This window comes from Oryctolagus cuniculus, chromosome X (genome assembly GCF_964237555.1).
Source record: "Oryctolagus cuniculus chromosome X, mOryCun1.1, whole genome shotgun sequence".
Taxonomy (NCBI): Eukaryota; Metazoa; Chordata; class Mammalia; order Lagomorpha; family Leporidae; genus Oryctolagus; species Oryctolagus cuniculus.
The window spans coordinates 128,175-145,912 of NC_091453.1; the positions used below are offsets into that span (position 1 = coordinate 128,175).

Here is a 17,738-nt window from a genome sequence, read left to right on the forward strand (position 1 = left end):
ACAGTGGGTCGGGGTCTCAGTGCAGACAGTAGTTGGGGGTCTCAGTGTAGACAGTGGGTCGGCGGGTCTCAGTGTAGACAGTGCGTCGGGGTCTCAGTGTAGACAGTGGGTCGGGGTGTCAGTGTAGACAGTGGTTGGGGTCTCAGTGTAGACAGTGGGTCGGGGTCTCAGTGTAGACAGTGGGTCGGGGGGTCTCAGTGTAGACTGGGTTGGGGGGTCTCAGTGTAGACAGTGTGTCGGGGTCTCAGTGTAGACAGTGGTTGGGGTCACAGTGTAGACAGTGGGTCGGGGTCTCAGTGTAGACGGTGGGTCGGGGTCTCAGTGTAGACTGTAGTTGGGGGTCTCAGTGTAGACGGTGGGCGGGTTTTTCCTCGTGTGTTAGTCTCTGTGTTTTCCGTCCTGTGCCGTGTAGACGAGGAACAAGTCGGAGACCGAACGGAAGACGATGAAACGTGGGAAGAAAGCAGGCGGCGAGAAGAAAGCAGGCGGCGAGACCGGAGAGACGCTGTAGAACGAGGACGAAGAGACCTGGAGCGGCTGGACCGGCAGAGGGTAACACGCTCGGTTCCTGCCTCAGTTTACCGGACGTGCGGTGCTTGTGTGAAGGGCAGAGTCGGGGGGGGGACACGGAGGACTCGCGTCTGCTGGGTGACCCCCCGCGTGGCCGCCGTGCAGGCGCCGGGGCCCACCCCAAGCCGGGCGCTGCCTCCGGGTCTCCCACGTGGGCGCCGGGGCCCGAGCGCGGTGGCCATCTTGCTCTGCACGTCAGCAGGCGGCTGGATGGGAAGTGGAGCAGCCGGGACGCGGCCTGGCGGCCATATTGGATCGGAAGAAGTGGAGCAGCCGGGACTGAACCTGGCGGCCATATTGGGTCGGAAGTGGAGGAGCCGGGACGCGACCTGGCGGCCATATTGGATCGGAAGTGGAGTAGCCGGGACGCGAGCTGGCGGCCATATTGGGTCGGAAGAAGTGGAGTAGCTGGGACTCGAAGTGGCGGCCATATTGGATGGGAAGTGGAGCAGCCGGGACGCTACCTGGCAGCCATATTGGATAGGAAGTGAAGTAGCAGGACTCAAACTGGCGGCCATATTGGGTCGCAAGTGGAGGAGCCGGGATGCGACCTGGCAGCCATATTGGATGGGAAGTGGAGCAGCCGGGACGCGACCTGGCAGCCATATTGGATCGGAAGAAGTGGAGCAGCCGGGACTCGGCCTGGTGGCCATATTGGATCAGAAGAAGTGGAGCAGCCGGGACTCAACCTGGCGGCCATATTGGGTCGCAAGTGGAGGAGCCGGGACAGAACCTGGTGGCCATATTGGATGGGAAGTGGAGCAGCTGGGACTCGAACTGGCGGCCATATTGGGTCGGAAGTGGAGCAGCCGGGACTGAACCTGGCGGCCATATTGGATCGGAAGAAGTGGAGGAGCCGGGACGCGACCTGGCGGCCATATTGGAGGCTGGCGCTGCGAGGCCCACACGTCTGGTTCTTAGCACGAGCCGCGGAACGTAGTCAGGATTTAAGGACGCGGGTGTCGCGGTAGCGGGCCGGGGACGGCGGGTCTGTGTCCGTGTGCGTGTCGAAGCGCCGACACGTGTTCCAACGTGGTCACGGACCGACACGCGCTGTCCGTCTCGCTGTGTCCTAGCGGGCGATCGAGGAGTCGCTGAGGACGGAGACGAAGGCGGAACCGGGAACGGGCGTCGCGGGGAGCAGAGACGCGTCCGCTCGCGGTGACGGGCCGCTGGAGAAGTACCTGCGGCTCCTCCGGCGGGGGCGGCCGCGGGAGCCGAGTGAGGAGGTGCTGGTCCCCGACGGGCGGGCGGCGCTGGGGGTGCCGGGGGCTTGCGTGCCGGACACCCGGGGGCCCCGCCGGCCGCGGAGAGGGCTCAGAGAGGACCTGAGGTCTTTCCAAGCCGCGGCTCACCGGGCTGGTCCTCCGCCTGGCGGCGCCGGCACACCGGGTTCTAGTCCCGGTCGGGGTGCCGGATTCTGTCCCGGTTGCCCCTCTTCCAGGCCAGCCCCCGCCATCGGATTGGCACGGCTCCCGCCACGGCGGCCATCTTGGAGGGTGAACCAACGGCAAAGGAAGACCTTTCTCTCTCTCTCTTTCTCTCTCTCTCTCTCTCTCTCTCTTCTCTCTCTCTCTCTCTCTCTTTCTCTCTCTCTCTCTCTCTTTCTCTCTTTCTCTCTCTCTTTTTCTCTCTCTTTCTCTCTCTCTCTCTTTCTTTTTTTCTCTCTCTCTTTCTCTCTCTCTCTCTCTCTTTCTCTCTTTCTCTCTCTCTCTCTTTCTCTCTTTTTTTCTCTCTCTCTTTCTCTCTTTCTCTCTCTCTCTTTCTCTCTTTCTCTCTCTCTCTTTCTCTCTCTCTCTCTCTCTCTCTGCCTGTCAAACAGAAACCTTTTTTTTTTTTCAGAGCTCGGAAGACGCGGTCAAAGGCGGCTCCTCCCGGGCGGACACGCTGCCGTCTGCCGGGAGAGACGAGAGGTGGGCTCCCCGACGCGGCGTGTTTTCCTTGAGGGCGGACAGACGGAGGTCTGTGTCCACCAGCCCACACCCCACACCGGCCGGCCCACACCGGCCCACACCGACCCACACCAGCCCACACTGACCCACATCAACCCACACCGGCCCACACTGACTCACACTGACTCACACTGACCCACACTGACCCACACCGACCGGCCCACACCGGCCCACACTGACTCACACTGACCCACACTGCCCCACACCGACTCACACCGACTCACACTGACTCACACCGACCCACGCCAGCCGGGACTCCGTGTGTCGGCCGCGGGGCCCCGACTGGCGTCTGTGAACACCCCGAGCCGTCCCCGCCGCCAGCAGGGCACACGCGAGCCGGCAGCTGGGACTGGGAATGGAGGCGGGACTTGAACCCGGGCACACTGACGCGGGGAGGGAGCCCCGGAGATGCCTCCAGACGCCGTCTACACGGGCCGCCGTTGCCCACGTGGGTCTGCCCGGGGGCGTCAGGTGGTGGAGACGGCCCACGTGGGTCTGCCCGGGGGCGTCAGGTGGTGGAGACGGCCAGTCGAGATCAGCCACCGAACAAAAGTGGGTTTTTATGAGCAGGCGCCGCCGCGGCCGGCGAGAACTCGGGCCGCGTGTGGACGCGCCTCCTTCCCCGGTTCAGTCCCGCAGGCGCCTCTCGGGACGACACGGACGACCCCTGGTGACCCCGCCCGGCTGCCCGCACGCCGCGAGGGCCCTCGACGTCGAGCCCTTCGTGGGTCCCGTCGCACAAAATCCCCAATAAAAATGTGAAATCCAGCGTGACTGTTTTTTCTTCGTTTTGCTACTATTTTATTTTTATTTTGCTACTAGAATGTGTGCCCGCGACACCCTGTCTCAGGCCGGCTGACCGGTCACCCACACGGCCTGCGGCGGCTCCTTCCCTCGAGTGGGGCGTGACCACAGTGGCGGCCATGTTCTCTAACGGTGGCCATGTTGTCTAGCGGTTCCTTCCCTCGAGTAGGGGGTGACCACAGTGGCGGCCATGTTGTCTAATGGCGGCCATGTTCTCTAACGGCGGCCATGTTGTCTAGTGGCACCCAGCCATTACTGGTCAACCAGAGGGCCTGCGGCGGCTCCTTCCCTTGAGTAGGGGGTGACCACAGTGGTGGCCATGTTGTCTAATGGCACCCAGCCGGCTTACCGGTCACCCACAGGGCCTGCGGCGGTTCCTTCCCTCGCATAGGGGATGACCACAGTGGCGGCCATGTTCTCTAGCGGCGGCCATGTTCTCTAGTGGCACCCAGCCGTTACTGGTCACCCACAGGGCCTGCGGCGGCTCCTTCCCTCGAGTAGGCGGGTGACCACAGTGGCGGCCATGTTGTCTAGCGGCACCCGGCCGGTTCCCGACAAAACAGCGCGCCGGCTCGGACAGACTCGCACTCACACCCACACGCGGAATCTTGATGATGCGACACTCGACGACACACGGAGCACCGAGAAAGGCGGGACTGACGTGCAGGCGTGTGCGCGCGGCCGCCATTTTATTTCGTCGCTCTTAGTGCGTCCACACCTGTCTCCATCTAGATCTTTTAAGACACGCGCCCACGGGTGTCGGCTGATTATCTACAAATATTTATTGGGACACTCGGAGAGCCGCAGGCAGCCCTGGGCACGGGCGGAAAATACCGGTTCACCGTCATCTGGGTTACAAAAATCCGTACGTAGCAAAATGGAACGCTCTTGACGTCAAAGATAGTAAGACGACTAACAAAAAAAAAAAAAGTCCAAAATGGAATTAGAAAAGGAAAATCAGGGTTCCAGACGCCGCCTGTTCTCTGACAGCGCCCCCCGCTGCTGGAAACCTGTATGTCCGTCGGACACCCCAGCGCCTACAGTCGCTTCAAGTCCCGGAACACGACGACTCGGAAGGCCGGTTTCCTTACAAGATGGCTGACATCGCTATTCCCGGGAACGAAGATTTAAAGAAAAAAGAGACAAACGCCAGCCCTACTTCACTGGAGAGAGTCAAGTCCGTGAGAAGGAGGCGGTCAGCGGCGTGCGGCCGGTCTGCGAGCAGGCGTCAGAGTCGGTGAGAAACCGCCCACAGACGGCGCAGACCAGTTAAAGGCGGTTTAGGAGGGTCATTTTAACAAGGTGACACTTCTTGATTCGAGGAAATGGAGAGAAGACACGAGGGCGGAGTGACGTTCTGTGTTATTTTCGGGTCTCCTGGTGAGACTATAAATTCTTAGAAATCGAGAGCGGATTCTCATTAAGGCGGAGCCGACGTTGACGTCACGACTGGTGACGGCTGACGCTGACGTCAAGACGTGACGGCTCACATCATTGACGTCATGACTGCTGACGGCTGACGTTGACGTCAAGACTGGTGACGACTGACGTTGACGTCACGACTGCTGACGGCTGACGTTGACGTCACGACTGCTGACGGCTGACATTGACGTCAAGACGTGACAGCTGACGTTGACATCAGGACTGGTGACAGCTGACATCATTGACGTCACGACTGGCGACAGTTGACATTGACGTCAAGACTGCTGACGGCTGACATCATTGACGTCAACACTGCTGACGGCTGACATTGACGTCAAGACTGGTGACGACTGGGGTCACGACTGGGGTCACGACTGGGGTCACCGTGTCCCAGCGAGATTCAGTGTGGAACCGACTCCAGAAATAGCCCGTCTGGGAGTTGTCAGCAGGCCGCTCTGGGCCGCGGCAGAGTCTCGCGGTGTAGACGCACTCCCGCCGCGGGTCTCGGCAAGATGGAGGACCGCCGCGTCAGAAGCGTTGCCTTTTCAAAATGGCGCCCGTGCGCCCTCTAGTGTTTGTTCTATTTGTCCTGGCGATCCACCCCGCCCCTCCCCCGCCCCAGCAGCCGGAGACGCACAGAGACGTCTACACTGGGCGAGGCTGGCGGGTCCGAGGCGCCGGGTCCGGGCCGGGCGGCGTCTACGGGTGAGTGTGGGGCTGCTGTGTGGACGGAGAGCGGACGTCCTGCAGCTCCTGGTCCCGCTTGGCTGGGGGGTCGCGGGCGGCCTGCAGGGAAGCCCAGTTAGCGGACAGAATCGTGAGGACGTGCACCTGCAAGACAGAATCGCGAGGACGTGCAAGACGGGGGCGGGGCCGCTGAGCGCGGGGGGCGGGGCCGGCTGGTGAGCGCGGGGTGCGGGGCGAGTCAGCATTAGTGCTCCGGCAGGGGTCAAAGCTGACTCAGCATTAATAATACTCTGCTAGCAGAGCCGTGACTCAGTATTAATACTCTGGCAGGGGTCAAAGGTGACTCAGCATTAATACTCTGGCAGGGGTCAAAGCTGACTCAGCATCAATACTCTGGCAGGGGTCAAAGCTGACTCAGTATTAATACTACTCACTCTGCTAGCAGAGCCGTGACTCAGCATTAATACTCTGGCAGGGGTCAAAGGTGGCTCAGTATTAATACTAACTCTGCTATCAGAGCTGTGACTCGGCATTAATACTCTGGCAGGGGTCAAAGCTGACTTAGCATTAATAATACTCTGCTAGGAGAGCCGTGACTCAGCACTAATACTCTGGCAGGGGTCAAAGGTGACTCAGTATTAATACTCCTCACTCTGCTAGCAGAGCCGCGCGTGCGCTCCAGGACTAGTTGGCTCCGTGTTAAAGGGCCAGAGGAGCGTCAGCACACAGACACCGTGAACTCGGCACACGGTCACCAGGGAGAAGCCAGACGGAGCAGGCGGCCCTGTGCCGGGCGTCTGTCGTGACGTCCTCTCGGCCTGTCGGGTCTACACGGCCCCGAGACGGGAACACGGTTCATTCTCAGTCAATAAAAACTACTGGAGGTGGAGACGTCACACGTCAGAAAGTGTCAGACCCGGAACGGGGTACAGTCGGCCATCTTGTTAGTCTACCGGGCAGAACCAATCAGATCTTAGTCTGTGATTGGGGTACAGTCGGCCATCTTGTTAGTCTACCAGGCGCAACCAGTCAAATCTGAGTCTGTAATTCGGGGTACAGTCGGCCATCTTGTTAGTCTACCAGGAGGAACCAATCAGATCTGACTCTGTGATTCGGGGTACAGTCGGCCATCTTGTTATTCTACCAGGCAGAACCAATCAGATCTAACTCTGTGATTCAGGGTACAGTCGGCCATCTTGTTAGTCTACCGGGTGGAGCCAATCAGATCTTAGTCTGTGATTCTGGGTACAGTCGGCCATCTTGTTAGTCTACCGGGCAGAACCAATCAGATCTTTGTAATCGGGGTTCAGTCGGCCATCTTGTTAGTCTACCAGGTGGAACCAATCAGATCTTTGTCTGTAATTCGGGGTACAGTCAGCCATCTTAGTCTACCGGGCGGAACCAATCAGATCTGAGTCTGTGATTGGGGTACAGTCAGCCATCTTGTTAGTCTACCAGGAGGAACCAATCAGATCTTTGTCTGTAATTCGGGGTTCAGTCGGCCATCTTGTTAGTCTACCAGGCAGAACCAATCAGATCTTTGTAATCGGGGTTCAGTCGGCCATCTTGTTAGTCTAGCGCTACGGAAGCTATTTTACAAATTACTGTGACAAAACTGCACAAAGCGAGCGCCTGCTTTAGTCTGGCGTGTGCGCGACGTCCGCACTACAGGGCAGACGCTGTCTAGAGCCCCGCGCGGGCCTCGCGGAACTCAGAATTTAGTGCAGCAGTCGTCGCGACTCTTAAACTTCAACACCGCATAGTTATATGTGGTGGCCATCATGTAGGTCAGCTGGCGGGAGAGAACAAGACAGGACGGTAAGACATGTGGGCGCGGGTTCGAGTCCCCAAACATCCTTCTAGCTGTGTGTGTGTGTGTGTGTGTTGACTGTGATGTTGTGCTGGGTATAAAAAAAAAATAATGTGCCGTAAAAAACTCGGCTCAGGCACGGGCGGACCGTGCTGCCGGTCACGGCGTCCATCTTGGCTAACATTGTGCGTGACGTGGCGGACGCTGGCTGGAAGGGAAATCTGTCGGTGTGTCTAGGCGGGTGCCGGGTGACGGGGTTACTCACCAGGGCGACGACCGTGGCGCCGGCTCCGGCACACGCCACGATGAACAGGTGGTAGGACACGTAGAACTAGGAAAGAACATGGCACCAGTGTAAGTTATGGCCTTGGTGGGGAGGGTGATGTAATGGCCGGCGCCCGCTCCAGCGGGCAGTTCGCTCACGGCGGCCATCTTGCATCTCACTCGCTCACGGCGGCCATCTCGTTCACAGCGGCCATCTTGCGTATCACTCGCTCACGGCGGCCATCTCGCGTCTCACTCGCTCACGGCGGCCATCTTGCACCTCACTCGCTCGTGGCGGCCATCTCGCGTCTCACTCGCTCATGGCGGCCATCTCGCGTCTCACTCGCTCACGGCGGCCATCTTGCGTCTCACTCGCTCACGGCGGCCACCTCGCGTCTCACTCGCTCATGGCGGCCACCTCGCGTCTCACTCGCTCATGGCGGCCATCTTGTGTCTCACTCGCTCATGGCGGCCATCTTGCGTCTCACTCGCTCACGGCGGCCATGTGTGAGCCCACGGCGCTGGGGGCGCAGGTTACCTCGTTTGTGTTGCAGATGTTCTCCAGGGCGGAACCACATATTTTTCCGGGGAAAGCATTCCAAGGAATGATACCTGAAAGAGGACAATCCCCACAGAGAATGCTACCGCGACAAACGACAGCACACCTCGTGTCCGCGCCAGCCCTCCCCACTCCGGATACCAACTGACACGCGAACTATGGGCCGTGTCTCCAGGGCCACACCCGGGTCCCTCCAGGGCCACATCCAGGTCCCCCAGGGCCACATCCGGGTCTCCAGGGCCACACCCGGGTCCCCCAGGGCCACATCCGGGTCTCCAGGGCCACATCCGGGTCCCCCAGGGCCACTTCTAGGTCCCTCCAGGGCCACATCCGGGTCTCCAGGGCCACATCCGGGTCCCCCAGGACCACTTCCGGGTCCCCCTGAGCCACATCCGGGTCCCCCAGGGCCACATCTAGGTCCCTCCAGGGCCACATCCGGGTCCCCCAGGGCCACTTCTAGGTCCCTCCAGGGCCACATCCGGGTCCCCCAGGGCTCCTCCTTTGAGGAGTTGGAGACCTCCAGGGCAAGTCATCAGATTACTTGTTTAGCTTGTCGGAATCCAGGAAGTTTATACTCATTTTAAAAAACTTAAAACTGACCGGAAGCAAACGGAAGAACCGCCTCTGCCCCCCGACTGCGTCTTCTATCCTTGACCAATAGCGTGTCGTCACGCCTCAAGGGACGTGGGAAGTCGCCACGGAAACCAGCGATTTCAAAATAGTTGGACAGATACAGATACAGAGGATTGAAGTTGGGCGCGGGTTCGAGTCCCGGCTGCTCCACTTCCTGTCCAGCTCTCTGCTGTGGCCTGGGAAAGCAGTGGACGACGGCCCGAGTCCTTGGACCCCCCTGTACCCCCACATGAGACCCTGAAGAGGCTCCCGGCTCCGGATCGGCACAGCTCCGGCGAAAGTGAACCAGCGGACGGAAGACCCCTCCAACTCTTTCACATAAATCAGTCTTTATGTTTAAAAAATTTTTTTTTAGGTTTTAATCTCCTTCCGGAGGATGTCCCCCTTCAGATAGTCTTTTTTTTTATTTTTATTTTATTTTTGGACAAGCAGAGTGGACAGTGAGAGAGAGAGACACAGAGAGAGAGAAAGGTCTTCCTTTGCCGTTGGTTCACCTTCCAAGATGGCCGCCGTGGCGGGGGCTGTGCCAATCCGATGGCGGGGGCTGTGCCAATCCGATGGCGGGGGCCAGGTGCTTCCTCCCGGTCTCCCATGGGGGTGCAGGGTCCATCCTCCACTGCCCTCCCTGGCCTGGAAGAGGGGCAACCGGGACTCGGACCGGGACTAGAACCCGCAAGGTGGAGGATTAGCCAGGTGAGCCGTGGAGGATTAGCCGGGTGAGCCGTGGAGGATTAGCCGGGTGAGCCACGGAGGATTAGCCAGGTGAGCCGTGGAGGATTAGCCAGGTGAGCCGTGGAGGATTAGCCGGGTGAGCCGCGGCAGCGCCGGCCCCCAGACTCCCGCAACCGCCGCGGCGGTACTTACACCTCACTCAGCGAGGCGTGGTCGCTGGCGTTGGTGGAGAAGTGCTGTTCCAGGATCGCCACGGTGCCCGCCAGCGCCACGTGCCCGCAGCCGCAGAACAAGGCGACCCCGGAGAAGCAGAGGATGGTGGCCACCAGCGACGCGTACGGGACGCCGCCCAGACACCGGATGCAGCACTCGAAGCAGCCTGAACCCACGAGAGAGAGAGAGAGAGAGAGAGAGAGAGAGAGAAGCCGTGATCGCGCAAGGCCCTCATGGACACGCCAGCAGGGAAGGCCCCGGGCCGCCGGCTTTCCCGCCATCTTAATCTCCCGAGGGCCACAGAGGTCATCACCAGGCCGTGACCCCGTCGGAGGGTCCAAGAAGGGCACGGAATTGCTTTGGCAGAGCCGGGGTTTTCCCGGGGGGGAGGGGAGGTGACCAGGACGACCTGATCCAGTGATGGACACTGTCGGTGTATCCGGCAAAAAAAATCTCAATGTGTTCATTTTGGAAGGGGTCATGGGGGTCACGGGGTATTTTGGTTTTTCTGATTCGGCACTCAAGTTTCGTTCAAGCGAATGTCAGAAATTACAACTTTTTTTTTACTAAAAAAAAAAAAATTCCACCAGCCCCAGCGGCACAAGCAGGTCATTCCTAACCCTCCCCCTCCCCCGCCAGCCGCCATCTTGTCTCCCCTACCGCACGTTGAAGAGTCAGAACCTGCAACTGGCGAGTGACATTGAAGTACTTAGAAAAAAAAAAAACAAGAAAAAAAAGACAAAAATGAGCGTCCGTGAAGCGACATGAAGGGGAAAGAACCGTAATAGTTCACTTTTTTTTAAAATTTTTTTAAGCACAAACACCCCAGTGTGCACTAGCCTGAGACGGTTCACATATAAACCACGTGGTGTGGGGGAGGGGAAAACACCCAGCGACGCCTCCACCTCTCAATGGCCGTTCTGTCTCCGGCATCCCTAGAACCTTTTGTGCCGGACGCCGGAATAAAACCCCCTTCTGTCCTTGGGCTCGCGGATGGCCGTCGCCATGGCGGCGCGGTCACGACGGGCCAAGCGGTCAGCCCACGTTGTCCGTGATGGCGGCCGCAGATTTTCATGCCGGGTCAGGAGGAGGGCGCCGGACGCCTCTGCCTCTCAAACGGCCGCAAGCAGCTCTCAGCAGGGGGTCACGGAGCCCCCTCCCAGGGGGGGTGGGGGAGGGGCGTTGGTGACGTCTGGGGGTGGGCGGGGCCAGTGCTACTGGTATGTGGAAGCCTCCTAACCCAGACTTATCTGGGCCTCACTGCGGCTGCGCGGCACGTCTGCATCCCACACGGCAAGGCTGGCTTGACCCCACCTCCCTCTCACCTCCCACACGGCAAGGCTGGCTTGACCCCACCTCCCTGTGACCTCCCACACGGCACGGCTGGCTTGACCCCACCTCCCTCTCACCTCCCACACGGCAAGGCTGGCTTGACCCCACCTCCCTGTGACACCCCACACGGCACGGCTGGCTTGACCCCACCTCCCTCTCACATCCCACACGGCAAGGCTGGCTTGACCCCACGTTCCTCTCACATCCCACACGGCACGGCTGGCTTGACCCCACGTTCCTCTCACATCCCACACGGCAAGGCTGGCTTGACCCCACCTCCCTGTGACACCCCACACGGCAAGGCTGGCTTGACCCCACCTCCCTGTGACCTCCCACATGGCACGGCTGGCTTGACCCCACCTCCCTCTCACATCCACACGGCAAGGCTGGCTTGACCCCACCTCCCTCTCACATCCCACACGGCAAGGCTGGCTTGACCCCACCTCCCTGTGACCTCCCACACGGCAAGGCTGGCTTGACCCCACCTCCCTGTGACATCCCACACGGCACGGCTGGCTTGACCCCACCTCCCTCTCACATCCACACGGCAAGGCTGGCTTGACCCCACCTCCCTCTCACATCCCACACGGCAAGGCTGGCTTGACCCCACCTCCCTGTGACCTCCCACACGGCAAGGCTGGCTTGACCCCACCTCCCTGTGACATCCCACACGGCACGGCTGGCTTGACCCCACCTCCCTCTCACATCCACACGGCAAGGCTGGCTTGACCCCACCTCCCTGTGACATCCCACACGGCACGGCTGGCTTGACCCCACCTCCCTGTGACATCCACACGGCAAGGCTGGCTTGACGCCACCTCCCTCTCACATCCCACACGGCAAGGCTGGCTTGACCTCCACCTCACTGTGACATCCCACACGGCAAGGCTGGCTTGACCCCACCTCCCTCTCACATCCCACACGGCAAGGCTGGCTTGACCCCACCTCGGCTCCACCTTCTCGCTAGCGCATCCGGGAGGCGACAGGTCAAGTCCGCGGCTCCCCTGCCGCCCACACTGGAAGCCGCGTGGAGCTCCCGGCTCCCGGGTGCCGCCGAGCCTCGGCCCTGCCGTGGTAGAGGCATTGTGGGACATGAACCGGGAGACGGGAAAAAACATCTCAGTGTCTCTTTCTCACATCTGTAAGAAAATAAAATTTTTTTTTTTAAAAAAAATCGTAGATGGTTCGATTTTTCTCGCACACGTGTGTGCACGCCAACGACGGCTTTTCACATTTCCTGGAGGGCGAGAAAAAAAATTGCGTGAAATTCAGATTTCTGTGTCCATAAATAGGATTTTGTTGGAACACAGCCACACCCTGGTTCATTTGCATACTGTCTGTGGCTGCTCTCAGATTCTAAAAGCAGACAGAGCTGAACACTTTTAATTAAAAAGTGTGAGTTTATTTTGGGACAAAAAAAAGGTTTCGAATACCTGGGGAAAAAAATGTGTATTAAAAAAATGTGTATTAAAACGTCATGCGTAGATGTCACTTATTTTGACCCATTTTAATTCCAGTTCTCCTGGACATTTTCTTTTCTTTTTTTATTATTATTATTTTTTTGACAGGCAGAGTGGACAGTGAGAGAGAGAGACAGAGAGAAGGTCTTCCTTTTTGCCATTGGTTTACCTTCCAAGATGGCCGCCGCGGCCAGCGCACTGTGCCAATCCGATGGCGGGAGCCAGGTGCTTCTCCTGGTCTCCCGTGCGGGTGCAGGGTGCACTCCCCTCCCCCCGTAACGTCCCTCGCACCCGCAATCCTCCCCACTCCCTCCCCCCTTCCGTTCACGTCAAGATTCATTTTCGGTCGTGCAGGGCGCTAACTCTCTGACGTCAAGCTCCGAGCTCTCGGTTCTTCCCGGAGGCCAGAACCCGCCACGTCCCGCCGTGCTCGCGCGCCACGCACCAGTCACGTGACCCCGTGAGTGCACCATCACCGGGTCAAAAAAAAAAAAACCCAAAACCCTGTGAATTCTGATACAGATCCATCTCGCGGTTTCCCACACTCATTCTTGAAACGAAGGCCGTCTGCCCCCTGCCCCGTCCCGGGCTCCCCAGGCAGGTGGCACACGTCCGGCTGCCCGCCGGCCACCCCCAGAGGCCGGCCAGTGTCCCTCGGGAGACGGGCACGTGGCCTCATCCAACCTACCTGGCGGGAACCGAGTGCGGGGATCCGCGATCCGGCCGTCACGGCCTCTGAAAGGTGGTGACGGCGGCTAAATCGGGGGCGCAAAGCAGTGAGCCCGCCAACCGACACGTCTAGGGGCGCTCACGGCGCTCTGGGAGCCCCAGTGGACACGGCCACGTAGTGCCCCGACGTGGGGAGTTTCATGCCTAACGCCCAGACACGGCTGACCGTGACCCCGAGTCAGTCAGGTGGCCCCGACGTGGAGAGTTTTCTGCCTAATGCCCAGACACGGCTGACCGTGACACCCAGTCAGTCAGGCGGCCCCGACGTGGAGAGTTTCATGCCTAACGCCCAGACACGGCTGACCGTGACACCCAGTCAGTCAGGGAAGAGGGTGGTGGCAGAACAAAGTGGAGAAACGTGGGGTGACAATGGACAAGGGGCGAGAGAAAAGAAAGATGGCCGACAATATTTCGAGGGCCAGGCCCGAGCGCACACGTGACTGCGTCCAGCAGAACGTGACACGTCCAACCGAAAGCCATCACGAGGGGCAGCAAAGAGGACGTGCTGTGAGGGGTCACCCCGAGGCCGTACGGATTTACCTGGACCGGGCCGGGGGCCAGCCCTGTCCCCCGCGGTCGGCACCGGATGGTACTGGTCGTTCTGTGAGCCGGGACACATCCGGTGGTACCTGCCAATGTCCACTCCAGCTCTGCCGTTCACTACCAATTCCAGGCGGCAAAGAGTCAGTGTCTCCACGTCCAGCAGAGATCTAGAGCAGTACTTTTAGTATTCGCTCAACACACACTTCAAGGAAATGCCGAGTTAAAACACCTGCTACCGACCCCGTCCGTGCCGGCCGGTCAGCTCGGCCTGCCGCCACCGGGAAGGCCGGAGTCTCCCCGCCGCCGTGGAGTTGACAGAAATCACTCACGCCCGCAAAAAAAGGAAGACCTTTCTCTCCCTCTCTCTCTCTCTCTTTCTCTCGGAATTAATACTCCGGCAGGGGTCAAAGCTGACTCAGAATTAATACTCCGGCAGGGGTCAAAGGTGACTCAGTATAAATAATACTCTGCTAGCAGAGCTGTGACTCGTCATTAATACACCAGCAGGGGTCAAAGGTGACTCAGTATTAATACTACTCATCTGCTAGCGGAGCCGTGACTCGGCATTAATACTCCGGCAGGGGTCAAAGGTGACTCAGTATTAATAATACTCTGCTAGCAGAGCCGTGACTCGGCATTAATACTCCGGCAGGGGTCAAAGGTGACTAAGTATTAATAATACTCTGCTAGCAGAGCCGTGACTCGGCATTAATACTCCGGCAGGGGTCAAAGGTGACTCAGTATTAATAATACTCTGCTAGCAGAGCCGTGACTCGGCATTAATACTCCGGCAGGGGTGAAAGGTGACTCAGTATTAATAATACTCTGCTAGCAGAGCCGTGACTCGGCATTAATACTCCGGCAGGGATCAAAGGTGACTCAGTATTAATAATACTCTGCTAGCAGAGCCGTGACTCGGCATTAATACTCCGGCAGGGGTCAAAGGTGACTCGGTATTAATAATACACTGCTAGAAGAGCCGTGACTCGGCATTAATACTCCGGCAGGGGTCAAAGGTGACTCGGTGTTAATAATACTCTGCTAGCAGAGCCGTGACTCGGCATTAATACTCTGGCAGGGGTCAAAGGTGACTCAGTATTAATAATACTCTGCTAGCAGAGCCGTGACTCGGCATTAATACTCCGGCAGGGGTCAAAGGTGACTCGGTATTAATAATACACTGCTAGAAGAGCCGTGACTCGGCATTAATACTCCGGCAGGGGTCAAAGGTGACTCGGTGTTAATAATACTCTGCTAGCAGAGCCGTGACTCGGCATTAATACTCTGGCAGGGGTCAAAGGTGACTCAGTATTAATAATACTCTGCTAGCAGAGCCGTGACTCGGCATTAATACTCGGGCAGGGTTCAAAGGTGACTCGGTATTAATACTATTCACTCTGCTAGCAGAGCCGTGACTCGGCATTAATACTCCGGCAGGGGTCAAAGGTGACTCAGTATTAATACTACTCATCTGCTAGCAGAGCCGTGACTCGGCATTAGTACTCCGGCAGGGGTCAAAAGTGACTCGGTATTAATAATACTCTGCTAGCAGAGCCGTGACTCGGCATTAATACTCCGGCACGGGTCAAAGCTGACTCAGCATTAATACTCTGGCAGCTGTCAAAGGTGACTCAGTATTAATAATACTCTGCTAGCAGAGCCGTGACTCGGCATTAATACTCAGCATTAATACTCTGGAAGTTGTCAAAGGTGACTCAGTATTAATAATACTCTGCTAGCAGAGCCGTGACTCGGCATTAATACTCCGGCAGGGGTCAAAGGTGACTCAGTATTAAAAATATTCTGCTAGCAGAGCCGTGACTCGGCATTAATACTCCGGCAGGGGTCAAAGGTGACTCAGTATTAATACTACTCATCTGCTAGCAGAGCCGCGACTCGGCATTAATACTCCGGCAGGGGTCAAAGGTGACTCAGCATTAATAATACTCTGTTAGCAGAGCCGTGACTCGGCATTAATACTCCGGCAGGGGTCAAAGGTTTCTCAGCATTAATAATACTCTGTTAGCAGAGCCGTGACTCGGCATTAATACTCCGGCAGGGGTCAAAGGTGACTCAGTATTAATAATACTCTCCTAGCAGAACCGTGACTCGGCATTAATACTCCGGCAGGGGTCAAAGGTGACTCACCATTAATAATACTCTGTTAGCAGAGCCGTGACTCGGCATTAATACTCCGGCAGGGGTCAAAGGTGACTCAGTATTAATAATACTCTGCTAGCAGAGCCGTGACTCGGCATTAATACTCCCGCAGGGGTCAAAGGTGACTCAGTATTAATACTACTCATCTGCTAGCAGAGCCGTGACTCGACATTAAAACTCCGGCAGGGGTCAAAGGTGACTCAGTATTAATAATACTCTGCTAGCAGAGCCGTGACTCGGCATTAATACTCCGGCAGGGGTCAAAGCTGACTCGGCATTAATACTCCGGCAGGGGTCAAAGGTGACTCAGTATTAATACTACTCATCTGCTAGCAGAGCCGTGACTCGACATTAAAACTCCGGCAGGGGTCAAAGGTGACTCAGTATTAATAATACTCTGCTAGCAGAGCCGTGACTCGGCATTAATACTCCGGCAGGGGTCAAAGGTGACTCGGTATTAATAATACTTTGCTTGCAGAGCCGTGACTCGGCATTAATACTCTGGCAGGGGTCAAAGGTGACTCAGTATTAATACTACTCATCTGCTAGCAGAGCCGAGACTCGGCATTAATACTCCGGCAGGGGTCAAAGGTGACTCAGTATTAATACTACTCACTCTGCTAGCAGAGCCGTGACTCGGCATTAATACTCCGGCAGGGGTCAAAGGTCACTCAGTATTAATAACACTCTGCTAGCAGAGCTGTGACTTGGCATTAATACTCCGGCAGGGGTCAAAGGTGACTCAGTATTAATACTACTCACTCTGCTAGCAGAGCCGTGACTCGGCATTAATACTCCGGCAGGGGTCAAAGGTGACTCAGTATTATTAATACTCCGCTAGCAGAGCCGTGACTCGGCATTAATACTCCGGCAGGGGTCAAAGGTGACTCAGTATTAATACTACTCATCTGCTAGCAGAGCCGTGACTCGGCATTAATACTCCGGCAGGGGTCAAAGGTCACTCAGTATTAATAATACTCTGCTAGCAGAGCCGTGACTCGGTATTAATACTCCGGCAGGGGTCAAAGGTCACTCAGTATTAATAATACTCTGCTAGCAGAGCCGTGACTCGGCATTAATACTCCGGCAGGGGTCAAAGGTCACTCAGTATTAATAATACTCTGCTAGCAGAGCCGTGACTCGGCATTAATACTCTGGACGGGGTCAAAGGTACTCGGTATTAATAATACTCTGCTAGCAGAGCCGTGACTTGGCATTAATACTCCGGCAGGGGTCAAAGGTCACTCAGTATTAATAATAATCTGCTAGCAGAGCCATGACTCAGCATTAATACTCTGGAAGGGGTCAAAGGTACTCGGTATTAATACTCACTCTGCTAGCACAGCCGTGACTCGGCATTAATACTCCGGCAGGGGTCAAAGGTCACTCAGTATTAATAACACTCTGCTAGCAGAGCTGTGACTTGGCATTAATACTCCGGCAGGGGTCAAAGGTGACTCAGTATTAATACTACTCACTCTGCTAGCAGAGCCGTGACTCGGCATTAATACTCCGGCAGGGGTCAAAGGTGACTCAGTATTATTAATACTCCGCTAGCAGAGCCGTGACTCGGCATTAATACTCCGGCAGGGGTCAAAGGTGACTCAGTATTAATACTACTCATCTGCTAGCAGAGCCGTGACTCGGCATTAATACTCCGGCAGGGGTCAAAGGTCACTCAGTATTAATAATACTCTGCTAGCAGAGCCGTGACTCGGTATTAATACTCCGGCAGGGGTCAAAGGTCACTCAGTATTAATAATACTCTGCTAGCAGAGCCGTGACTCGGCATTAATACTCCGGCAGGGTAAAAGGTTACTCAGTATAAATAATACTCTGCTAGCAGAGCCGTGACTCGGCATTAATACTCTGGAAGGGGTCAAAGGTACTCGGTATTAATAATACTCTGCTAGCAGAGCCGTGACTTG

The 17,738-nt window shown here is 57.1% G+C and overlaps 1 protein-coding gene across 1 annotated transcript; it reads right to left on the bottom strand.

The window, feature by feature from the left end:
* Window positions 1-3,983: 3,983 nt before the first annotated feature.
* LOC138847690 (neuronal membrane glycoprotein M6-b-like) lies at window positions 3,984-17,169 on the bottom strand. The gene is made up of 6 exons (XM_070067157.1): window positions 17,143-17,169; window positions 13,648-13,828; window positions 9,568-9,752; window positions 8,048-8,224; window positions 7,511-7,576; window positions 3,984-5,579 (listed from the first exon to the last, which is right to left on the bottom strand). Exons 1-6 carry the CDS (start codon window positions 17,167-17,169, stop codon window positions 5,448-5,450), a joined length of 768 nt encoding a protein of 255 aa, XP_069923258.1. The 3' UTR covers window positions 3,984-5,447.
* Window positions 17,170-17,738: the final 569 nt, after the last annotated feature.